This window comes from Rattus norvegicus, chromosome X, assembly GCF_021556685.1.
Source record: "Rattus norvegicus strain SHRSP/BbbUtx chromosome X, alternate assembly SHRSP_T2T, whole genome shotgun sequence".
NCBI classification, from domain to species: Eukaryota; Metazoa; Chordata; class Mammalia; order Rodentia; family Muridae; genus Rattus; species Rattus norvegicus.
The window spans coordinates 40,807,132-40,831,312 of NC_141554.1; the positions used below are offsets into that span (position 1 = coordinate 40,807,132).

The window sequence follows — 24,181 nt, forward strand, 5'->3', positions numbered from 1 at the left end:
CTTTCCGTTGCGGTGGTCAGCCCCTGTTCTCCCTGAATCACAAAACCTCTGTCAGACTGCACAGCATGAAAGTGCTTGAGTTACAAAGGCATCCTGTGGAGGCTGCAGAGATTATTCACTGAGTAAAGGTGTTTCTTGCAAGGTAAGAGGACCTGAGTTCAAAGCCCCAGAGGCCACATAAAAGCTTGGTACACCGTCAAATACCTGCAACACAACCATTTGGTGGCCAAGGCCAGATACTCTAGCCAAACGGTGATCTTTAGGTTCAGTAAGACATACTGCCTCAAAAGGATTTTTCTTTGTTTGAGAGAGAGAGAGAGAGAGAGAGAGAGAGAGAGAGAGAGAGAGAGAGAGAAAGAGAGAGAGAGAGAGAGAGAGAGAGAGAAAGAGAGAGAGAGAGAGAGGCTGGATTAGGACTGGTAGGGAGGTAGAAAGGATCTGAGTGGAATTAGGGAAGAGGAAACTGGGAAACCATGATCAGAATACCTTGTGTGTTAAACAGTATTTTTCAGTACAAAAAACAAGTAAAGATTTTTGAACTCAGCTTCTGGCCTTCATACCTGCATACACATGCACACATGCACACACCACGCACACAAAGAAAAGTACATTTAACATGGAATTCAGTATCTACCTACAGGATGGATATAAAATAGAAATTTCCCAAGCCAACTTTCCCACTGCTATTTTTTATTCTTAGTATTCTATATGGCTGTATTCTGGTGCTCCTCTTTTTCTTCTTGTCTTTATCAATGCTCGTCCCACTCCATCGAACTCCTTGAGATCAAATCTGTGTTTTTGTCCCAGATTGCTGATGCATCCCCCACTCAATTCATGCTTTCAAGGTGATGGGTATTGGGAGATGGGACTCTCGGGGAATGACTGGGTCATGAAGATAGAGCACTCCTGAATGGGATTAGTGTCCTAGTCAAAGAGACACCAGCACACGGGATGCAGATACCTGCAATTCCAGCACAGGAAAGGCTAAAGGTGAAGGAAGGAAAGGGCAGGGCCAGTCTGTGCTACGTAAGGAAAACTGGTAGAACTTGTCCCAAAAAGCTGAGAAAAGCAGGCGCAGCAGTGCATAGACCTTAATCCCAGCACTCAGGAGTGAAGCGGAAACTTACAGATTCTCTGGGAAGTCAATTGTGTCAGACGGTGTTTTGCTAAAGCAGACACAGGTGAAAGGTGATGTTTTGCTAAAGCAAAAGTGAAAGGGCACGTGATGTAAGAGGGACCCAACAGATGGTAGACGAAGCTGGATGGCATTGGTACACCTTGCCATTCTTTAATGATTATCATTTGTTGTGAAGTCATAGAAATAAATGGAAAAGCAAACAACAACAACAACAAAAACCGAAAAACAGCAACAACAAAAATTTCTGGTGGTGTTCTAGTAGATTCTCACAGCTTCCAAAGTCTAGGGACTATGGGCAGAGTGTTGTCAGCTAATACAGACTCGCATCGAGTTTGGGAAGACAGACGCACACAGTGTTTAGCTGAGGAAAGACCTGTGGGCAGATATGGAATGTTTGGAGGGAGTATAAACAGGATTCAAGGGACAGTGACAAGGGTGGGGGAGGGGTTGCATAGTTAGCTTTGCCACGTCTGTGTCTTCCTCCTCCTCCTCCTCCTCCTCTTTCTCCTCCTCCTCCTCCTCTTCTTCTCCTTTTCTGATGTGCAGTTTGTTGAGAGGCATTGCAGGGAACTTCTCCTGGTGTTCCTGCTGGTCCCTCCTACTGACTCATGTCCATTCAGCTGAGGCCTGGCTATTTCTGCTGGGTCATGTCACCATTGCTGACTCCTGTTTGCTATCCTGACTCTACTGAACTGAATTGCTAGTATATTTCCTGATAACAAAAATTAGATTTGCTTCAAAGAACTATTTCTAAACAGATCCAGTTCTCCTGTACCCTGATAACCCTTCCCCCCCCCACCACCTCTGCTTCTAGGTCGGTGGCCTAGAATGGAGGTCAAAGCATTTAAGAACCCCCTTATTAAAAGTAGGCATTGGTTTTTCAAAGCCTACACAGGAGGCAGAGTCAGGCAGATCTCTGCGAACCCGAGGCTGTGCTGTTCTACAGAGTGAGTTCTAGGATAGAGCTACATAGTGAGACCGTCAAATGGAAAATCATAAAAGAAGGGAAGGATGGAGGGAAGGAGGGAGGAAGGAAGGGCCTGGAGAGAAACCTCAATAGTTAAGAGAATTTGGAGCTCTTGCAGAGGCTCTGAGGCTCTGAGTTTCATTCCCACCACATGGTGGATCACAACCACCTGTCACTCCACAGGCACTAAGCATGCTCAGAGTGCACAAACATACATACAGGCAAAACAGTCATGTACATAAAAGAAACTAGGCAGGAAGATGGAGAAAAAGAGAAAGAATGCAGGAGAATAGAAACCACTGATCCATTCGATCTTGTGTGAAGAAGGTGGCTGTCTATGGACCAGAAAGCAGCCTTCAACATATATTGAATTTTCAGACCATGATCTTCAACTTCTCGCTCACAGAATTGTAAGCAGTGTGCATTTTTTGCTTATAGGTTATCCAGACTGTTATTTTGTAATAGTATCTTCTGCTCACCTGTTGTAACAGTCATCTTGGAGACTTACTGCCTCCATCTGCTAACCAAAGCCTAGTCCTGGAAGCTTCTAGCCTCCAGACAATTGTATCTTGGCAAGAATGTTTTCAGTCTCTGAAACTTGCTGCCAATTTTTTCTGCCTTCTACAATTTTGTTGATTTTTAAATTAATTATTGTTTTTATTTATATTCCAGACATTGCCCCCTCCCAGTTTCCCCTCCCACAGTTCTCCATCTTATTCTCCCTCCCCTTTGCCTCTGCCTCAAATCTCTAGAGGGTTGGGCGTATGTTCTCCTACTGAGGCCAGACAAGGCAGCCCTCTGTTACATGTGTGCCAGGGGCCTCAGACCAGTCCATGTATGCTCTTTGGTTGGTGGCTCAGTCTCTGGGAGCTCCCAGGGGTCCTGGTTAGTTGAGATGGCTGATCTTCCTATGGGGTTGCCGTCAAGTTCAGCTCCTTCAGTCCTTCCCCTAATTCTTCCACAGGAGTCCCCGTCTTCTGTCCATTGGTTGGGTGTAAGTATCTGCTTCTGAACCTTTCAGCTGCATGTTGGGCCTCTCAGAGGACAGTCATGCCAGGCTCCTGTCTGTAAGTACACCAGACCATCAGTAAGAGTGTCAGGCCTTGGTGCCCACCCACGTGATAGGATCCCAAGTTGGACAGCCTTCCCTGCTCCATTTTTGTCCCTGGAGTTCTTTTAGACAGGAATAATTCTGGATCAGAAATTTTGATGATAGTTTGGTAATCCTGTCCCTGCACTTGGGACCCTATCTATGTACCGGAAGTGGTCTCTTCAGGTTACCTCCTCCCACTGTTAGGCATTCTAACATTTGATTATTTGTATTTTGCTATTGAAGTTTTTTTTCTGGCTATCAATTTCTTGTCATATGTATAGTTTGCAAATATTTCCATCATTAATGTTGTTTCTTCACTTTGCCCATTATTTTCTGGGTAGATTTTTAAATTGTTGTAATAGCTTTTGTTTTTTACTTTATTTTCCATGTTTTTAACATCTGACCAATTTATCCTTGCATATTTCAACATCTCAAATTCCTAATATTTTTGGCTTATGCCTAAAATCTCTCATCGAAGGATTAGGTATTGATTTCAGTCTTTATTATCTGCCTTATTGCTTCTGTTTTCAAAAATTCAGAGTAGGCAATAGTTTATTACACCCTAGAATGTTCTAGTCACTACCACGAATGTACCACGAGATGGCGCGCTAACTGCAGTTTTGCATTAAGTCCATAGTCGGTGTGTTACTACGATGTTACCACTAGAGGACAACGTACATCCAAAGTTTGGTGTAAATCAGCAGTTGGCATGCTTTTCTTTTTGCTGTTTGTTTTTGATGGGGTCTAAGGATGGCATTGGAGAAACACCTAAAAGGACAGTCCACTGTCCCCCCAACATGTTCTACTAGTCTTGCCTAAAATACTCTGTAGATTTAAATTATACCTATTTGACTGGAGCTGCTGTTTGTTTCAACCTAGTCTTTTGACGGTGGGGTGGGGTGGATGGGGTAGGTGAGCGGGTGAGCGCCTACTGGAAAGGTCCATTTCTGACAGGTGTTGAAATCTCCAACTAGAATAGCTCGTGGTCTATTTTGTCTTGCATGCCTATCATTACGTCATGAAATAGACTCCTGACTCTCAGAAATGTTAGAGTGCTTAGAGTAAGAGAAACCTTCCAACAAATATAAAAAAAAACACATTAGACAATGGTCAAAGAAAGAACCATATTGTTTAGGTTCCATGTAGGGAGATTTTCCGTGCCTGGAATGTGAGCTCATGAAACAGTGCGAGGAAACCTTAAAGTTGGGCACAAGATATCAAGTTACAAGCACAAAGGAGATTGATTTGCCCTTGAGGGCTAGAGAGCCAGCAACAAGAGACAAACACAGGAGCTCCATCTGCCACCCAGTCCATACCTTCATCAGAGGTAGTTGTGGAGCAGTGCACCTCCCCCCACCCCAAAGCTCCTCTGCCTACCTCTCAAGAGACCTACTCCAACATGAGACGCGACCAAAGAGCATGCAGCGGTTGGACCTAGGCTCCCCTACACATTTGTAGCAAATGTGCACCTTGGCCTTCATGTAGGTCCCGGAAGAAGCAGAGTGGAGGCTGTCTGGGTCTGGGCTCCCTGTCCTTGGATCCCCTTACCCCTACCTGGATTGCCTAGTTGGGCCTCAGTGGGAGAGGGTGTGTGTAGTCCTATTAGGACTAAATGTCCCAAGGTAGGGTAGTACCAAAGGGGGGGGCTTCCCTTCTCTGAGAAAAAGAGGAGGGCTGGTGGGGGGAGTTGTTAGGTAACCCTTGGAAGAAAGGATGGAGGGGGGCTGTGATCAGCATGTTAAGCGAATAAAAATAAATTATTAAAAAACGTCAAAATTCAATAAGATATATGCATGCTTGCACATGCCTGCACATGTACACACACACATGCACACACACACACACACACACACACACACACACACACACACACACACACACACACACACACAACAAGGCCCACAGATCTATATGGAACCTGTTTTGTGTTAGCCAGCTACTCTTGAGCACAGAACCTGTCCTGGACTGTGGTTGCTAGACCTAGGGACACTCCATTGAGGGGATGATTTTCCTTTTGCCAGCAGGTCTCTATTGAAAATAGCTTCTTTGCAAGGGTGGCACTTTGTGTCCATTTCCCATTCTCAGAGTGAGACTTTTGTCTGGCTGGACCCTGTGCAGGTCCTGTGCACACTCTCAGAGTCTCTAAGTTCCTATGTATGTTAGTCCTGCACTGTCTGGAAGATCCTGCTTCCCTGGTGTCTACCATCACCTCTGGCTCTCACTCCCTCTCTTTCTGCACAGGTCCTTGAGTTCTCATGGAAGTGGTTTGATAAGGACACTCCATTTAAGAATGGGTACATAAGCCTTGAATTCTCTGTATAATTGTCCCATTGTGGGTCTCTGTGTTAATATTATTTTTAAGTTTATTCATGTGATTGCTTATCTATGAATTCAGTACACCCAGAGGACAGAAGAGCGGGTTGGATCTACTGAGACTGGAGTTACAGATGGTTGTGAGCCATCATACCAGTGCTGGGATTGAATCCTGGTCATCCGAAATGGCAGACAACGCTTAAATGCTGAGCCATCTCTCCAACTCCTTGAACACATTATTTTTAATGGATACATGTGTTCCCATTATAGTGTTGTTTTATGTTATCAGTTCATGTTCTTACATTCCTAAGAGGAAATTGTTTCCATGTAAAATAGCATTGTTTTGACCACATACTTCTACATTTGGGGTTATCTGATTCAAGGCCTGGCATCATCTTACAACCATGTTTTGATTTTATGCATACTATATAACTGATAGCTATATCTAGAGACATGCAAATAAATTCTGCCCGATGGACAGTCAATTAATTCCCTTCCCCCACTGTGGAAGAAATCTGCATTGTCTCCATTTGCACATAGATTTTAACAGTCGTGACTGATGGTGGTGCTTTGGATGGTCCTTTGGAGGGGCTATAACATCTTAGCACTTCCCTCATCAGTAGTGAATTACACACAATTTTTCACTTGTGTCCACTTTACATTTGTATAAAAGTCATTCTTTTACCTTTTAAGAATTATGAACATATTGTTCTCTTTTCCTCACACTTCCATAGGATGCTCTAGCCATTATTACACACTCATGTTTGTGTGCATTTTTAAAGTATATGCAGGTGTCATGCTTTCAACATGTTCCAATGCAACTCAATTCTAAAGGATGGATTTAGTAATTTGATGAAGACAGAAGGAATAAGTACAATTCAGAAACTACACTTTTATCAGGGGAAAAACTCAAATCAGGCTCAACCAATGAATTAAATCTAATGGTACCACTTCAGGATGAAGAATGCCTTTGTGTATTTGACACTTCCTTTTCCTAGACCTCTGTGTTAGACATCAGTGACACAGTCTTTGCCATAAAGAAATTCAGCTTCGTGGCAAAGACAAATAATGAAAAATGTGAGTTTAAGGCTCCTGGGTGTGCATGTACCACCCACTAGAACAAAGGAAAGGATGTTTCTGGTCCTGAAGTTACAGATTCTGCTGTTCTTTCAAAGTATTTGGGTATGCTTTCATATGGAAATGGCCTTTAATACTTGAAAGATAAAAAGAGGAAAGAAATTAAGTTTTGATCTTCACTCTTTTTACACAAGAACAGGAATTCTGGTAACAAAGCTGTTCAGCGTTATTGCTAATGCCTGAAGTATTCATTAAACTGCTCCTTGGTGGATATGGGCAGAGCAGACTTGTGAATCCTTTTCTTTCTAACAGCCAACTGCAGAGTGAAGGGAAAATCAAAAGCATTAATAGGCTACCTGCATCAGGGACCAACTGGGAAAACAGAAGTCAAGCTAGGTGGATCAGGTATAAAGGGTTTCAGCATATTAATTTATGGTTTGCTGCAGCAATAAGAAGTAGGAAACACAAGGTCAAAGATGATACCACCAAAGGTGAAGGCCGAAGATGCTGGAGTTAGTTCTCAGTATGCAGCACAAAGGTAGACAGTTTTCAAGATTCCTGGGAACCTGTCACGAATCTATGAAACCCCATTCAGTCTATCCTAACCCCTGAATGCACCTATCAAGGTCATGATTCTTCTGAATTCCCTGCAAGCTTCTGATAAATCTTATATTTACCATGGAGTCTACATATAGAGAAAAATCACTTCTTTTTGTTTCTTTTACTGTTATTAGGCTTTCTTAATTATGCATTAAATGTTTTATTATGTTTTAATACATGTACATAATTCTTTAAGCCAGCTTCCCCTCCACTACCTCATCTTCTCTCCCTCCTCCTCCTTTCCTCTTCCCAATGAAATGCCGTCTAATTTGATTTTTTTCAAACTAATGAGTTTCTCCACAGTCGTTTACAGGACAAGGGTGGGGAATGTTGACTAAAATATGTGCCTCTTAATAGTGGCTACATTCCTAAAGAATGCATCTTTCTCTTCCCCATTATCTGTTCTAAATCCTCAGGGAGATGTAGAGCCCTGTGGAACCCTGCTTGCCTATTTCAAGTACAACTTTTGCTTTTCTGCCTTCCAAATTCCTTGCAAGTTCCAGGGATTGGCAAACTCTAATTTTTCTTTTGTTTTGAGACCAAAACTCTTTTATATGTGGTGTGTGTGTGTGTCTCTGTGTGTGTGTGTGTGTGTGTGTGTGTGTGTGTGTGTGTGTGTGTGTGTGTGTGTATTCTTGTGGAGGCCAGAGGTCAACTGTTTTCCTCAATTGCATTTTGTTAAATATAGAATCTCACATAGGATCTCACATGGAACCTGGAGCTCACTGACTGGGCAGGCTAGTTAATCAGAGGACTCCAGAAAGGCACTTGCCTATGTTTTTCCAGCACTGGGATCATAGGTGCACACCAGACCTATCTTTTTACATGAATTCTGAGTCTAAACTCAGGTCCCCATGTGTACACAAAGCATTGTTTTTCAACTGAACCATCTCTCCAGCCCAAACACTGATTCTGCTGCTCCACCTCCCAAATGCTAGTACTACAGGCATGCACGACCCTTGCTTTTATGTAGCTGGAGGTCAAACCCAGGGTTTCATGCATGGTTGGTCAAACACTCTAGCAACTCAACTGCTTTCCCACTCCTGCCTTGACAAACTCTAAATTAGAAACACTGTGAAAACAAGATCCAGAGACATTCAATCCCAGCTTACCTTTTGCCAAGGGAAGATTCAAGAGAGGGAAGGGGTGAAGCTGAATGAAGCTAGATATTCTCTAGCCAACATTGGAAGCACAATCCCCTGCACATAGCCAGGGCTAAGAGGCAAGCTTCATTTTCATCACTATTTGTGCCACTGAAAGTCCAAACTTAAAAGTGAAGAAAATAAAAGTCCGTGCTTCCTAAGTAATGCCAAGAGTGATTTCATCATTTTGTACTGGGCCAGCAAACCATGTAGCCAGTCACACACAGAAATATACAATATTTTAGGGAATCCAGACAAAACCATTTTTCTGTGACAAAAAGTAAAGTAACAAATGGAATTCTGTGAGTTTGAGGGGTTCCTACGAGCAGAGGAAGAGGGATTGTTTTCAGCAGGGAAATGGAGGAAGAATGGATCTGGGGAAGATCAGACTTGGGGGAGGGATTGGGAAAAGGGAGGGGAACTGTAATAATATATGAGAGGAGAATAAATAAAAATAATGGAAAAAAGATAGCATTTTCAGCAAATGGTGCTAGTTCAACTGGAGGGCAACATGTAGAAGAATGCAGATCGATCCATTCTTATCACCCTGTACAAAGCTTAAGTCCAAGTGGATCAAGGACCTCCACATCAAACCAGACACACTCAAACTAATAGAAGAAAAACTAGGGAAGCATCTGGAACACATGGGCACCGGAAAAAATTTCCTGAACAAAACACCAATGGCTTATGCTCTAAGATCAAGAATCGACAAATGGGATCTCATAAAACTGCAAAGCTTCTGTAAGGCAAAGGACACTGTGGTTAGGACAAAACGGCAACCAACAGATTGGGAAAAGATCTTTACCAATCTTACAACAGATAGAGGCCTTATATCCAAAATATACAAAGAACTCAAGAAGTTAGACCACAGGGAAACAAATAACCCTATTAAAAAATGGGGCTCAGAGCTAAACAAAGAATTCACAGCTGAGGAATGCCGAATGGCTGAGAAACACCTAAAGAAATGTTCAACCTCTTTAGTCATAAGGGAAATGCAAATCAAAACAACCCTGAGATTTCACCTCACACCAGTGAGAATGGCTAAGATCAAAAACTCAGGGGACAACAGATGCTGGCGAGGATGTGGAGAAAGAGGAACACTCCTCCATTGTTGGTAGGATTGCAGACTGGTACAACCATTCTGGAAATCAGTCTGGAGGTTCCTCAGAAAATTGGACATTGAACTGCCTGAGGATCCAGCTATACCTCTCTTGGGCATATACCCAAAAGATGCCTCAACATATAAAAGAGACATGTGCTCCACTATGTTCATCGCAGCCTTATTTATAATAGCCAGAAGCTGGAAAGAACCCAGATGCCCTTCAACAGAGGAATGGATACAGAAAATGTGGTACATCTACACAATGGAATATTACTCAGCTATCAAAAACAACGACTTTATGAAATTCGTAGGCAAATGGCTGGAACTGGAAAATATCATCCTGAGTGAGCTAACCCAAACACAGAAAGACATACATGGTATGCACTCACTGATAAGTGGCTATTAGCCCAAATGCTTGAATTACCCTAAATGCCTAGAACAAATGAAACTCAAGACAGATGATCAAAATGTGAATGGTTCACTCCTTCTTTAAAAGGGGAACAAGAATACCCTTGGCAGGGAAGAGAGAGGCAAAGATTAAAATAGAGACTGAAGGAACACCCATTCAGAGTCTGCCCCACATGTGGCCCATGCATATACAGCCATCCAATTAGACAAGATGGATGAAGCAAAGAAGTGCAGACCGACAGGAGCCGGATGTAGATCGCTCCTGAGAGACACAGCCAGAATACAGCAAATACAGAGGCGAATACCAGCAGCAAACCACTGAACTGAGAATAGGACCCCCGTTGAAGGAATCAGAGAAAGAACTGGAAGAGCTTGAAGGGGCTCGAGACCCCATATGTACAACAATGCCAAGCAACCAGAGCTTCCAGGGACTAAGCCACTACCTAAAGACTATACATGGACTGACCCTGGACTCTGACCTCATAGGTAGCAATGAATATCCTAGTAAGAGCACCAGTGGAAGGGGAAGCCCTGGGTCCTGCTAAGACTGAACCCCCAGTGAACTAGACTGTTGGGAGGAGGGCGGCAATGGGGGGAGGGTGGGGAGGGGAACACCGATAAGAAAGGGGAGGGGGGAGGGGGATGTTTGCCCGGAAACTGGGAAAGGGAATAACACTCGAAATGTATATAAGAAATACTCAAGTTAATAATAATAAAAAAAAAACACCAATGGCTTCTGCTCTAAGATCAAGAATCGACAAATGGGATCTCATAAAACTGCAAAGCTTCTGTAAGGCAAAGGACACTGTGGTTAGGACAAAACGGCAACCAACAGATTGGGAAAAGATCTTTACCAATCCTACAACAGATAGAGGCCTTATATCCAAAATATACAAAGAACTCAAGAAGTTAGACCGCAGGGAAACAAATAACCCTATTAAAAAATGGGGTTCAGAGCTAAACAAAGAATTCACAGCTGAGGAATGCCGAATGGCTGAGAAACACCTAAAGAAATGTTCAACATCTTTAGTCATAAGGGAAATGCAAATCAAAACAACCCTGAGATTTCACCTCACACCAGTGAGAATGGCTAAGATCAAAAACTCAGGTGACAGCAGATGCTGGCGAGGATGTGGAGAAAGAGGAACACTCCTCCATTGTTGGTGGGATTGCAGACTGGTAAAACCATTCTGGAAATCAGTCTGGAGGTTCCTCAGAAAATTGGACATTGAACTGCCTGAGGATCCAGCTATACCTCTCTTGGGCATATACCCAAAAGATGCCTAAACATATAAAAGAGACATGTGCTCCACTATGTTCATCGCAGCCTTATTTATAATAGCCAGAAGCTGGAAAGAACCCGGATGCCCTTCAACAGAGGAATGGATACAGAAAATGTGGTACATCTACACAATGGAATATTACTCAGCTATCAAAAACAATGACTTTATAAAATTCATAGGCAAATGGACAGAACTGGAAAATATCATCCTGAGTGAGGTAACCCAATCACAGAAACACACACATGGTATGCACTCATTTATAAGTGGCTATTAGCGCAAATGCTTGAATTACCCTAGATGCATAGAACAAATGAAACTCAAGACGGATGATCAAAATGTGAATGGTTCACTCCTTCTTTAAAAGGGGAACAAGAATACCCTTGGCAGGGAAGAGAGAGGCAAAGATTAAAACAGAGACTGAAGGAACACCCATTCAGAGCCTGCCCCACATGTGGCCCATACATATACAGCCACCCAATTAGACAAGATGGATGAAGCAAAGAAGTGCAGACCGACAGGAGCCGGATGTAGATCTCTCCTGAGAGACACAGCCAGAATACAGCAAATACAGAGGCGAATGCCAGCAGCAAACCACTGAACTGAGAATAGGACCCCCGTTGAAGGAATCAGAGAAAGAACTGGAAGAGCTTGAAGGGGCTCGAGACCCCATATGTACAACAATGCCAAGCAACCAGAGCTTCCAGGGACTAAGCCACTACCTAAAGACTATACATGGACTGACCCTGGACTCTGACCTCATAGGTAGCAATGAATATCCTAGTAAGAGCACCAGTGGAAGGGGAAGCCCTGGGTCCTGCTAAGACTGAACCCCCAGTGAACTAGACTGTTGGGGGGAGGGCAGCAATGGGGGGAGGGTTGGGAGGGGAACACCCATAAGGAAGGGGAGGGGGGAGGGGGATGTTTGCCCGGAAACCGGGAAAGGGAATAACACTCGAAATGTATATAAGAAATACTCAAGTTAATAAAGATGGGGGAAAATCGAAGACTGACATCTCAGCGCAATCTGCAGAATTCACAGTGGAAGAAGAGCGTGCACTTGTGCAAGTCACCTGTGGCCTGGAATGGAACATGTATGCTCAGCCCTTCCCTACATGCTCAATAAACGTAATTTTAAAATGAAAACACAGCTATTTGACCAGAATGTGGGTTTATTTTTAAGATTATAATTTAATTGTTTTTTTCCCTTTCCTTTCCTCTTTTTGAGCAGTACTCTCCTTCAAGTTCATGGCTTTTTTCATGAACTGTCTCTGCAGGCGTTAGTATATTTGTATAGGCGTGTATATTTCCTAAATATAACCGGTTGACTTTAATGTTACTTGTGTGTCTTTTCAAAGCTGATTTTTTGGCAAAGGAAAATAGGTTTTGAAGAGAGGAATACAAATAACTAAAGACCAGATAAGATTGAGATAACTCAGCAGATGGTGGTTAAGGAAAATGAGAAAAGCATGATTTTGATAATCTCTCCCTATCCTGGAAGAGCCCAATACTTAGAAAACAGTCATGAAGGCTCTCACTTGATGGTGTTCTCCTCAGCCTGCCTCTGCTTCTGCTCATGCCTTGGGCTATTAATGTGCCTTCCAAGGAAATTCAAAGGCCCCATGGAGCCTCAAAGTATAAATGAAGTTGTGAGAACATAGTTAAATTTCTTGCCTACTTACGTTTGTGGACTGGGATTTGTAAGCCATTGACCTTCCAAGCTTATTTTACTAATTAATTAAGATTCCTAATTAGTACATCTTAAAGGAGAACAAAGTGGTTTTTTAAGAATGGTGTCAAAGTTCACTGTAAACAGTGCATTGCCTATTTTTGCTTAAAAAAGAAGAAAGCACATGTTTTGTATGTGTCTCAATTATGAAATCACCAGAAAAACTCATCATTTCCATGAAACACTGTAAGATAGCATTAGTAAAAGTTCTATAAAAAGCGACCGAAAGCATTTGTTAAAAATATTTAAATGTTTACTCATTTTGTTTCTTTAGAGTTCAGACCCATTCCATGTGCAAGCACCAATCTGTAACACTATTAATGATACTCTGTTATGCTTACAAACAGGACTCTAGCATTAACTATCCTCTGAGAGGCTCTACCCAGCAGCTGACTGAGGCTGATACAGATACCCACTGCCAAACTGTGGGTGGAGCTTGGAGACTCTTATGGAAAAATAGGAGCAACTATTATGGGCCTTGACAGGAATAGGAACTCCACAGAAAGACCAAGAGAGTCTGGACCCGTGGGGCTTCCAGAGACTGGACTACCAACCAAAGAGCATACACAGGCTGGACCTAGAGCCCCTACCACATGCACATATGTAGCAGATGTGCAGATTGGTCTTCATGCAGGTCCTGACCAACTGGAGCAGAAGCTATTCCAGAAGACATGGCCTGTCTGTGGGATATGTCTAGTAGCTGGGCGCCTCGTCTGGCCTCGGTAGGTGAGGAAGCACCTAGCCTCACAGAGACTTGATGTGCCAGTGGAGAAGGAGAGAGGTGATGGGGGAAGGACTCTGGGGGGAAGGGGGTAGTGAGAAGGATGTAAAGTGAAAAAGTTAAAAAAAATTAAGTTTTTAAAAAGCAACCAAAGCATTTATGTTAAGAATATTTTAAATGTTTACTCATTTCGTTTATTTAGAGAACAAAGAAAAATGTACTTATCAAAAACAAGTCTTAAAATCAGACATTTACCAAGATAATACAACAGGTTGAAATCTGTAAAATTTTGAAGACAGCAAGTGTACAATAAAATATTCAGTATCATCATGCAAGTATTATCTTGCAACATAAGATTTTCACAGAAGATATACATGTTATATCTCAAACAATAGGAGCTATTCTGAATATTTTATACAAATGAAGGTTACTCTTTGATCTTTAAAGTTCTTGCCTAGTATGTATGGGCCTCGAAATTAAGTCCTTCCTATTATAAAATCAGAAATAAGATGGCAATATATCTCAAATGTGCCATCCAAACCCACCTTTCAATTTTAGCACCCAAAATTCGAATTTAACTCATGAAATTTTTCAAGTGTTGAATAGTTACATAGGCCTAGTGGCTAGCACACCGAACAAGTCATGAATGTTTCTATTCCAGTGGGACGTTCTATTGGAGCACTATTCCAAACGATTTATTTAATCAATGGCCATGTGTCTTAAAAACTGATCAAATACAGAGAATATTGATCTTGTGGTTTTGTTTTGAAATGGACAAGTTCAATTTGAAATCTGTATATGCAGTTTGAAGTAATTTCTTGCCTAGCATGTAATTTCACTTTCCTCTTTTTAAATTGCATTTTAAACTACCAAATAGATGCATGGATTCATGGAGGACAATGCTATGTTTTGATGTATATTTATAGCATGGGTTTTTATTTCTATGTTAGCTCAAACATCAATATTTATAAGACTGGTTAAACTGAATGATGAAGGCAGAGACTTGCTTAAATAAGTAAGTCTAAATAGTTCTTGTCAAAATTCTTTTGTCAATTATAAAATATTTTTTAACTATCTACTTTTTAAATCCTTTGTAAATACCCCTTAGAATTTTGTAAAGCTAAAGGAAAATATTCCTTTGTTTATATATTTATTTAGGGTACAGAGCCTTAAAATGTTAATTTCTTTTTTTTCTTTTGGTACCAAAATTTAACCCAGAGCCTTGTGCATATATTATGGTAATAAACATATTACCACAACTATCTACAACATCTAATATGTCACAGATAATCCTTATGAAGACATACCGTATTATATTAAGACTCTAAAAGTTGAATTTAGTTTTCAAATTGGTGGGTGTGTACATGTCTTCTAAAAATTGGTCACCTAAAAATATTAATATCTCTCACAAGTTGTGACAATAACAGGACTTCAAAATAGTTATACTACTTAATGGACGTACATTATCTCTTTCCATTGGATTTTTTCCCCTCTTTTTTATCAAAATACTGAAGTTAGTGGAGGTCAACCATGTAAGATATAATTTTGGGTTATACTGGTGTTTCATGTAAGAAACTTTGTAACTAATTTAAAATTTACTTCACGTATATAAAATTTCTATAGGTTTACAGCTAAAAGATGGCATTATAACTAATAAAATGTTTCCTAAACACAAATATTCAAATAATTGGGCTATTTCTGTGGCTAAATCATCCAATAACATTCTCTATAATAAGGGACTTACGTTAAGAACAAAACACTATTCATGAGGAAGATGGACCTTTTTCATTTCTCCAATATTCCTGATAATATTAATTATTTGAATATTTGTGTGAATATTAATTTATGACTGGCCCTAAACCTTCCTAATGCTGTAATCCTTTAATATAGTTTTTCATGTTTGGTGACCCCCAATTATAGCAAGATATCTGATATGTGACCCCTATGAAAGGGTCACTTGTCCCCAAAAGGACTGTGACCCACAGGTTGATAACCACTGTTTTAAGAGCACTTTTCTCTGAATTTCTGACCATTGTTTTCTTATGCACAAAGTAATGTCAGATTTAAATTTGTGTGCACTCAACTAGTAGAACGTATCTGAAAAAATGGTAGTATATTAAAACCTTTACCCAGACACTTCAAAAACCAAAAATATTTTGAGTGTCCGAATTTGGTCAGATCCTTATTACTCACAGACATTTTAAAAGTTTAATTGCTAAGAGGAATGTCAGCTCCCCTGGCATTTAACATGAGAAATTGTGTAATAAAAATGGTATCAAGAGGTAATTTTAAAAATACTACTCTATCTGGAGTATATCAAGGCAACTAAGTCTTATCTCTGGAAGGCTATGTCAAGTGAATGTGACAGCAATTTTGTTACTGTATACGATGTATAAGGAAGCCACCAAAGGCATTCTGGATGTAAGTAGATAACATGTCTTTTCTGAATCAACAGTTTTTGCCTAAGTTCTAAACTGTCAACTGACTTGACAAATACCAAGTTTCTACCATATGCAAGAAATGCTTAACACATCTTGTATTTTTCCAATTACAGTTCTCTACCTGCGTGTTGCAGGCACTCAGATTTCGTCTGCCATTAAGTGCTAAGTATACTGCTCTCACTCCTTATTCAAATAACCAGGTAAAATAATCATTTAAGAATTTCCTAGTATGGGTTGGGGATTTAGCTCAGTGGTAGAGCGCTTGCCTAGCAAGCGCAAGGCCCTGGGGTCGGGTCCCAGCTCCGAAAAAAGAAAAGGAAAAAAAAAAAGAATTCCATAGTATTCCTCTAACTGGAAGCTCAAGAAAGAAGTACACTGTTCCCCACTTTGTCCAGAGACAAACTAATTCTTGAAAACAGAAAAAGATCTTTGGTTAATTGGTAGTCAGTACAAAACGTCATCATTACGACATGCTAAATCTGGCATTACTACTTTGGAAACTTACAAAATGATCTACTATTTTAGAAAAAAATTGGGTAAGTGCAATCAGTTAGTTTCATGTCTGGTTGACTCCGTGGAAAGAGTTGTTGGGAGGAATTAGAATGATTAGACTGTGACATTCCTTGGGCCTTGTCTAAGGATTTGCAGACAGCTGTTGATGGCTGTCACACACAATTTCCAATGATATCCCGTTTCTTCTAGATCATGTTCAGGGTAGTTGTCCTGAAGAAATTCTGGTGATAAAGAGACAAAACAGCACAGTTATTTGGGCATCACCTGTCAGGGAAATGAACCCATGCACTCTTAGTTCTACAGCTTTCTCATTTGGCCTATTTTTCAGTGCTGGGGATCAAACACCATTGAACTGCACCCCAGCAAAGGATCTTTACCAGTTTAATTAATTGGAATGCATGGATTACAGGCATTATTAAATTAGCTGGATAAATCTGAAAAAATAATAACATGAAATAGCGCCATTCTCAAGTAACAATCTCCAATGAGCTTATTTCATATCAGGATAGAAATCCTCAGCTTTCGTAATTACCCAAGATCAAAATCTCCTTATCCTTAAGTGTCTCAAATATGCATTTGGCATATTCATTATCTCAAGAAAAAGCATCTTAAGTCCTTGTAATATACAAGAAACTGCAGTCTCTTCACACGTGTAGACTCAGGAAGCTATCACATCTGTTTTGCTACTGATGGTCATATCTCTAACAAATTATAAGGGGATTTAGACCTTTCATTCCTAGAAAGATGGTACATTAAAGAAGGTGACAAAGTAACATAATTCAAGAAGTGTTTTTAGAGGAAATGGAAAAACAAGATGGAAATAGAGAAGACAGATTTTTTTTTTTAGTATAGCAAGGCTGCTTTCAATGCTTTTGCTGGTTAGTGCTCCAATACCTTTGATCCCTTAACATCTGGTGGTCCCTTCACGTCAGCATTAATTTGTAAAATTGATCTGTTTGTGTTTCTGCAGATTTAATAAGCTAATAAATCAGGATAATGCTGATTAAAAAAAAGCACAGATTCAAAATGTTTAGCAATACATGTGTCAAACGCTTTCACACCCAAAAGGTTTACTGAGACTAGCAGTACCCTAGAATGAACAGTTTGTGATAAATCACTGGATCCAGAGGCAGACTTTTCTCTGATGAGCTTAGTTTTATTAGAGAGAGAGAGAGAGAGAGAGAGACAGAGAGACAGAGAGACAGAGAGAGACAGAGACAGAGACACAGAGAGAGACACAGAGAGAGAATGAACAGTGGGGAAAAGGACAGTCTTGGTTGTCGACCTCAGAAATGCCATGCAGTATATTTGAGACAAGGTCTCTTACTGATTTAGAACTCTCCAATTCAGCTAGACTGATTGGCTACCAAGCCTCAGAGAGCTTCCTGTCTCTGCCTCCCCAGCCCTGAGATTATGGACATGCACCACCATGCCCTATATTTGTTCATGCATTCTCAGAATCATAAGCAGATCCTCATGCTTGCAAAGCAAGCATATTGCTGAAGGAGTTATCTCCTTGGCCCCTGATGGACACTTTTATAAAATTAAAAACAAGTTAGGAAAAGGGTTGACACATGTGTCTGTGACTATAAAGCTGTGGCACATAATAAGCATATTAGAAGACAAACAACATTTGCAAATCTTACAAGAAGTAGACACAAGGGACTGAAGGGGATTTGTGCTTTCAAAAATGTGTTCTCCAATGTTTCAATTAGTCCTGAAAGAAATTTTAGGGGAAAGTCTGTGTATAGTTGAGAAATATGATAGATATTCTGAAGTTAGTCTCCATTTAGTATATAAGTTAATAGTAAATGCTGTGGTGGCTTGGCCAATAGGGAATGGCACTGTTGGGAGGTGTGTCCTGGTTGAGGGAAGTGTGGTACTGTCAGGGTAGACTTTGAGACCCTCTTCCTAGCCATGTGGGAGCCAGTCTTCTGTTTGCCTTTGGAACCAGATGTAGAACTCTCAGCTCCTCCAGCACCATATCTGCCTAGACACTGCCATGCTTCCTGCTCTGATGATAATGGACTAAACCTCTGAATGTGCAATCTAGCTCCAATTAGATGTTGTCCTTTATAAGACTCGCCTTGGTCATGGTGTCTGTTGACAGCAATGGAAACCCTATCTCTGAAAAATCCCACATCAAAGATGGTGGACATCCATTGGAAAACAAGAAAGAAAGAAAAGAAAAAGAAAAATGTTAAAGGTCCTGTGGACACATAAATGAGGTAGAGTTATTACAACATGTGTTTCTTTTACTTTAGGATCACACACAAGACTATACTGTGTTACAGCATACTATGTATTTTTTAGCATGAGTTGTAGGTGTTTGTTTTAAAGGTGAACAACAACTGGGTGAAATGACAGCAGAAGCTTACAAAGACAGTTGTCAGGCAAACATCAGTAGAGTAGGCTTGGGATTACAGGTATGCATATCTGTGTTGAGCACCAACAACACAAGACATACTCTGCTTCGTCCTTTGTCCAAATTTAAAAAAAAAATCACTGAATTTTGGAGGGAAGATTCTTACTTCATTTACATATGTTATAAGTAGAACCTAGTCTATATCAACATGCAGCAAGGAAATTTTGCAAATCAATAAAAAACCTCACTTTTAATCCTGAGCCTCAGTCAATGAAAATGTTGTTGAGTGACCATACCTATGGAATTCAACAGCAAAAATCTAGAGTCAGTAGAGCCTTTCCTTTCCACCCAGGACAGAGCAGTTAGTCTTCAGAAGCCAAGTGCAGAGAGAAGTACAAATCATGAATTTTACTAGTCCCTAGTGAAATACTGAGTACAATTTCCATCTCTCTGAGAAAATACATAAATGGATGAAGTCTTCTTTTGGCCCCTTTCTCTTAACACCACATGCTCGACATGTAACAAACCTCGGAGAGCATCAATCCTATTGGAATCAAGGGCGAACAGGCCACACTGCATATTGCCATAGACGTTACTTTCAATTAGGACTTCTTCTGGAAACAAGTGGAGTATGATGTATTTGGCTGCCAGGTCTGGACGCAAATGGGTTTTTGCTATTTTCAGTACGGAATATGGTATGTGTATATCTCTAGATGGATCTCCAATAAATACTAGAATCAAAACAGAAAAGTAGACATTAGGTTGTATTTTTAAAAGACTCTTTTAGAAAGAGTGATTTTTTTTCTGGATTTTTTGTGTTCAAGAATTTGAGATTTTAAAAGAATTAAATCTCAAATTTCTAGTGTTTTGTTTTATAGGTTTTTGGACTTTTTTTGAGAATAAGCAAAATAAGTAAGCTGGGTAGATAAGGAGGTGGGAGGATCTGGGAGGACTTGGAGGAGGGGAAAGAAATATGATAAGAATATGTTGTTTGAAATTTTTTGAAATTATTATAAGTTATATTTTAATTTTTTTTAATTTTAGTAGATTATGAGACATCATAAGAAATAAGACATAGAGAGGCAGACAAGCCTGGAAACCCAGAAGAAACTACACTCTGCCCACATTTCTGACACCAGAGGAAAACACCAAACGCCATCTGGGACCTCGGTCCACAGGGGCGCCCAGAAAGGACGGCACAGGCCCTCCTGGTTGCTGCCCTAGTGGAGAGCTCATAAGCAGCACCCCACAAGCAAACTTGAGCCTCGGGACCACAAGTAAGACCAAAATTTCTGCTCCAAACGACCTGACTGGTGGTCTCAGGACACACAAAGGCAAAATCCCTCTAGGACTGGACACTTCCGGTTTCTAGCTGGATTCCAAACTTCACTGAGCCCTGCCCGAAGCTCACTGTTCCCAAACCCCGTGGAAGAGAGAGCTCACTGCCCTGACAGGTGGGCACTCCTGAGACTGCAGAGCGGGAGAGACCACCAATACTGCCCACCCCTGCCCACATCCCTGGCCCAAGAGGAAACTGTATAAGGCCTCTGGGAACAGGAAGATAGGGGCACTGGAGCAGCAGACCCCCTGCACCCGAGACCTAAAGGGACTGGATTAACAGCTCTCTGCACCGAAATCCCGTGGGAGGGAGACCTAAACCTTCAGAGAGGCAGACAAACCTGGGAAACCAGAAGAGACTACACTCGGCCCACATTTCTGACTCACAGGAACACACAGGAACTCTTCAGGCCTACAGGAACAGCCAAAGACCTGTAGACAGGAAAAACTACACGCCTGAAAGCAGAACACTCTGTTCCCATAACTGGCTGAAAGAAAACAGGAAAAAAGGTCTACAATACTCCTGTTACACAGGCTTACAGGACACTCTATCCACTATCAGAAATAGCAGAACAAAGTAAAACCAGAGATAATCTGATGGGGAGGGGCAAGCGCAGGAACCCAAACAACAGAAAACAAGACTGCATGGCATCATCAGAGCCCAATTCTCCCACCAAAGCAAATAATGAATATCCAAACACACCAGAAAAGCAAGATCTAGATTTAAAATCATATTTGATCATGATGCTGGAGGACTTCAAGAAAGACATGAAGAATGTCTTAGAGAAATGCAGGAAAACATAAATAAACAAGTAGAAGCCTATAGAGAGGAATCACAAAAATCCCTGAAAGAATTCCAGGAAAACATAAATAAAGAAGTAGAAGCCTATAGAGAGGAATCACAAAAATCCCTGAAAGAATTCCAGGAAAACACAATCAAACAATTGAAGGATTTAAAAATAGAAATAGAAGCAATCAAGAAGGAACACAGGGAAACAACCCTGGATATAGAAAACCAAAGGAAGAGACAAGGAGCCGTAGATACAAGCATCACCAACAGAATACAAGAGATAGAAGAGAGAATCTCAGGAGCAAAAGATTTCATAGAAATCATCGACACAACTGCCAAAGATAATGTAAAACGGAAAAAGCTACTGGTCCAAAACATACAGGAAATCCAGGACTCAATGAGAAGATCAAACCTAAGGATAATAGGTATAGAAGAGAGTGAAGACTCCCAGCTCAAAGGACCAGTAAATATCTTCAACAAAATCATAGAAGAAAACTTCCCTAACCTAAAAAAAGAGATACCCATAGATATACAAGAAGCCTACAGAACTCCAAATAGATTGGACCAGAAAAGAAACACCTCCCGACACATAATAGTCAAAACACCAAATGCACAAAATAAAGAAAGAATATTAAAAGCAGTAAGAGAGAAAGGTCAAGTAACATATAAAGGCAGACCTATCAGGATCACACCAGACTTTTCGCCAGAGACTATGAAAGCCATAAGATCCTGGACATATGTCATACAGACCCTAAGAGAATACAAATGCCAGCCCAGGTTACTGTATCCTGCAAAACTCTCAATTAACATAGATGGAGAAACCAAGATATTCCATGACAAAACCAATTTTACACAATATCTTTCTACAAATCCAGCACTACAAAGGATAATAAATGGTAAAGCCCAACATAAGGAGGCAAGCTACACCCTAGAAAAAGCAAGAAACTAAACGTCTTGGCAACAAAACAAGGAGAAGAAAAGCACACAAACATAGCCTCACATCCAAATATGAATGTAACAGGAAGCAATAAACATTATTCCTTAATGTCTCTCAATATCAATGGTCTCAACTCCCCAATAAAAAGACATAGATTAACAAACTGGATACGCAATGAGGACCCTGCATTCTGCTGCCTACAGGAAACACACCTCAGAGACAAAGACAGACACTACTTCAGAGTAAAAGGCTGGAAAACAACTTTCCAAGGAAATGGTTGGAAGAAGCAAGCTGGAGTAGCCATTCTAATATCAAATAAAATCAATTTTCAACTAAAAGTCATCAAAAAAGATTAGGAAGGACACTTCATATTCATCAAAGGAAAAATCCACCAAGATGAACTCTCAATCCTAAATATCTATGCCCCAAATACAAGGGCACCTACATACGTAAAAGAAACCTTACTAAAGCTCAAAGCACACATTGCACCTCACACAATAATAGTAGGAGATTTCAATACCCCACTCTCATCAATGGTCAGATCATGGAAATAGAAATTAAACATAGATGTAGACAGACTAAGAGAAGTCATGAACCAAATGGACTTAACAGATATTTATAGAACATTCTAACCTAAAGCAAAAGGATATACATTCTTCTCAGCACCTCATTGTACATTCTCCAAAATTAACCATATAATTGGTCAAAAAACGGGCCTCAACAGGTACAGAAAGATAGAAATAATCCCATGCGTGCTATCAGACCACCACGGCCTAAAGCTGGTCTTCAATAACAATAAGGGAAGAACGCCCACATATACGTGGAAGCTGAACAATGCTCTACTCAATGATAACCTGGTCAAGGAAGAAATAAAGAAAGAAATTAAAGACTTCTTAGAATTTAATGAAAATGAAGGTACAACATACCCAAACTTATGGGACACAATGAAAGCTGTGCTAAGAGGAAAACTCATAGCTCTGAGTGCGTGCAGAATGAAACAGGAGAGAGCATATGTCAGCAGCCTGACAACACACCTAAAAGCTCTAGAACAGAAAGAAGCAAATACACCCAGGAGGAGTAGAAGGCAGGAAATAATCAAACTCAGAGCTTAAATCAACCTAGTAGAAACAAAAAGAACCATAGAAAGAATCAACAGAACCAAAAGTTGGTTCTTTGAGAAAATCAACAAGATAGATAAACACTTAGCCAGACTAAGGAGAGGACACAGAGAGTGTGTACAAATTAACAAAATCAGAAATGAAAAGGGAGACATAACTACAGATTCAGAGGAAATTCAAAAAATCATCAGATCTTACTATAAAAGCCTATATTCAACAAAACTTGAAAATCTGCAGGAAATGGACAATTTCCTAGACAGATACCAGGTACCGAAGTTAAATCAGGAACAGATAAACCAGTTAAACAACCCCATAACTCCTAAGGAAATAGAAGCAGTCATTAAAGGTCTCCCAACCAAAAAGAGCCCAGGTCCAGACGAGTTCAGTGCAGAATTCTATCAGACCTTCATAGAAGACCTCATACCAATATTATCCAAACTATTCCACAAAATTGAAACAGATGGATCACTACCGAATTCCTTCTATGAAGCCACAATTACTCTTATACCTAAACCACACAAAGACCCAACAAAGAAAGCGAACTTCAGACCAATTTCCCTTATGAATATCGACGCAAAAATACTCAACAAAATTCTGGCAAACCAAATCCAAGAGCACATCAAAACAATCATCCACCATGATCAAGTAGGCTTCAATCCAGGCATGCAGGGATGGTTTAATATATGGAAAACCATCAACGTGATCCATTATATAAACAAACTGAAAGAACAAAACCACATGACCATTTCATTGGATGCTGAGAAAGCATTTGACAAAATTCAACACCCCTTCATGATAAAAGTCCTGGAAAGAATAGGAATTCAAGGCCCATACCTAAACATAGTAAAAGCCATATATAGCAAACCAGTTGCTAACATTAAACTAAATGGAGAGAAACTTGAAGCAATCCCACTAAAATCAGGGACTAGACAAGGCTGCCCACTCTCCCCCTACTTATTCAATATAGTTCTTGAAGTTCTAGCCAGAGCAATCAGACAACAAAAGGAGATCAAGGGGATACAGATCGGAATAGAAGAAGTCAAAATATCACTATTTGCAGATGACATGATAGTATATTTAAGTGATCCCAAAAGTTCCACCAGAGAACT

At 40.5% G+C, this 24,181-nt stretch overlaps 1 protein-coding gene across 1 annotated transcript in view; it reads right to left on the reverse strand.

The window, feature by feature from the left end:
• Positions 1–16,556: 16,556 nt before the first annotated feature.
• Bend2 (BEN domain containing 2) overlaps positions 16,557–24,181 on the reverse strand; it is a 93,133-nt gene continuing 85,508 nt past the window's right edge. The window contains exons 13-14 of the mRNA XM_087601100.1: positions 19,417–19,620; positions 16,557–16,745 (exon numbers count right to left, since the gene is read on the reverse strand). Coding sequence (XP_087457226.1) covers positions 16,618–16,745; positions 19,417–19,620 — 332 coding nt within the window. The 3' untranslated portion in view covers positions 16,557–16,617. The remainder of the gene's footprint in view (positions 16,746–19,416; positions 19,621–24,181) is intronic.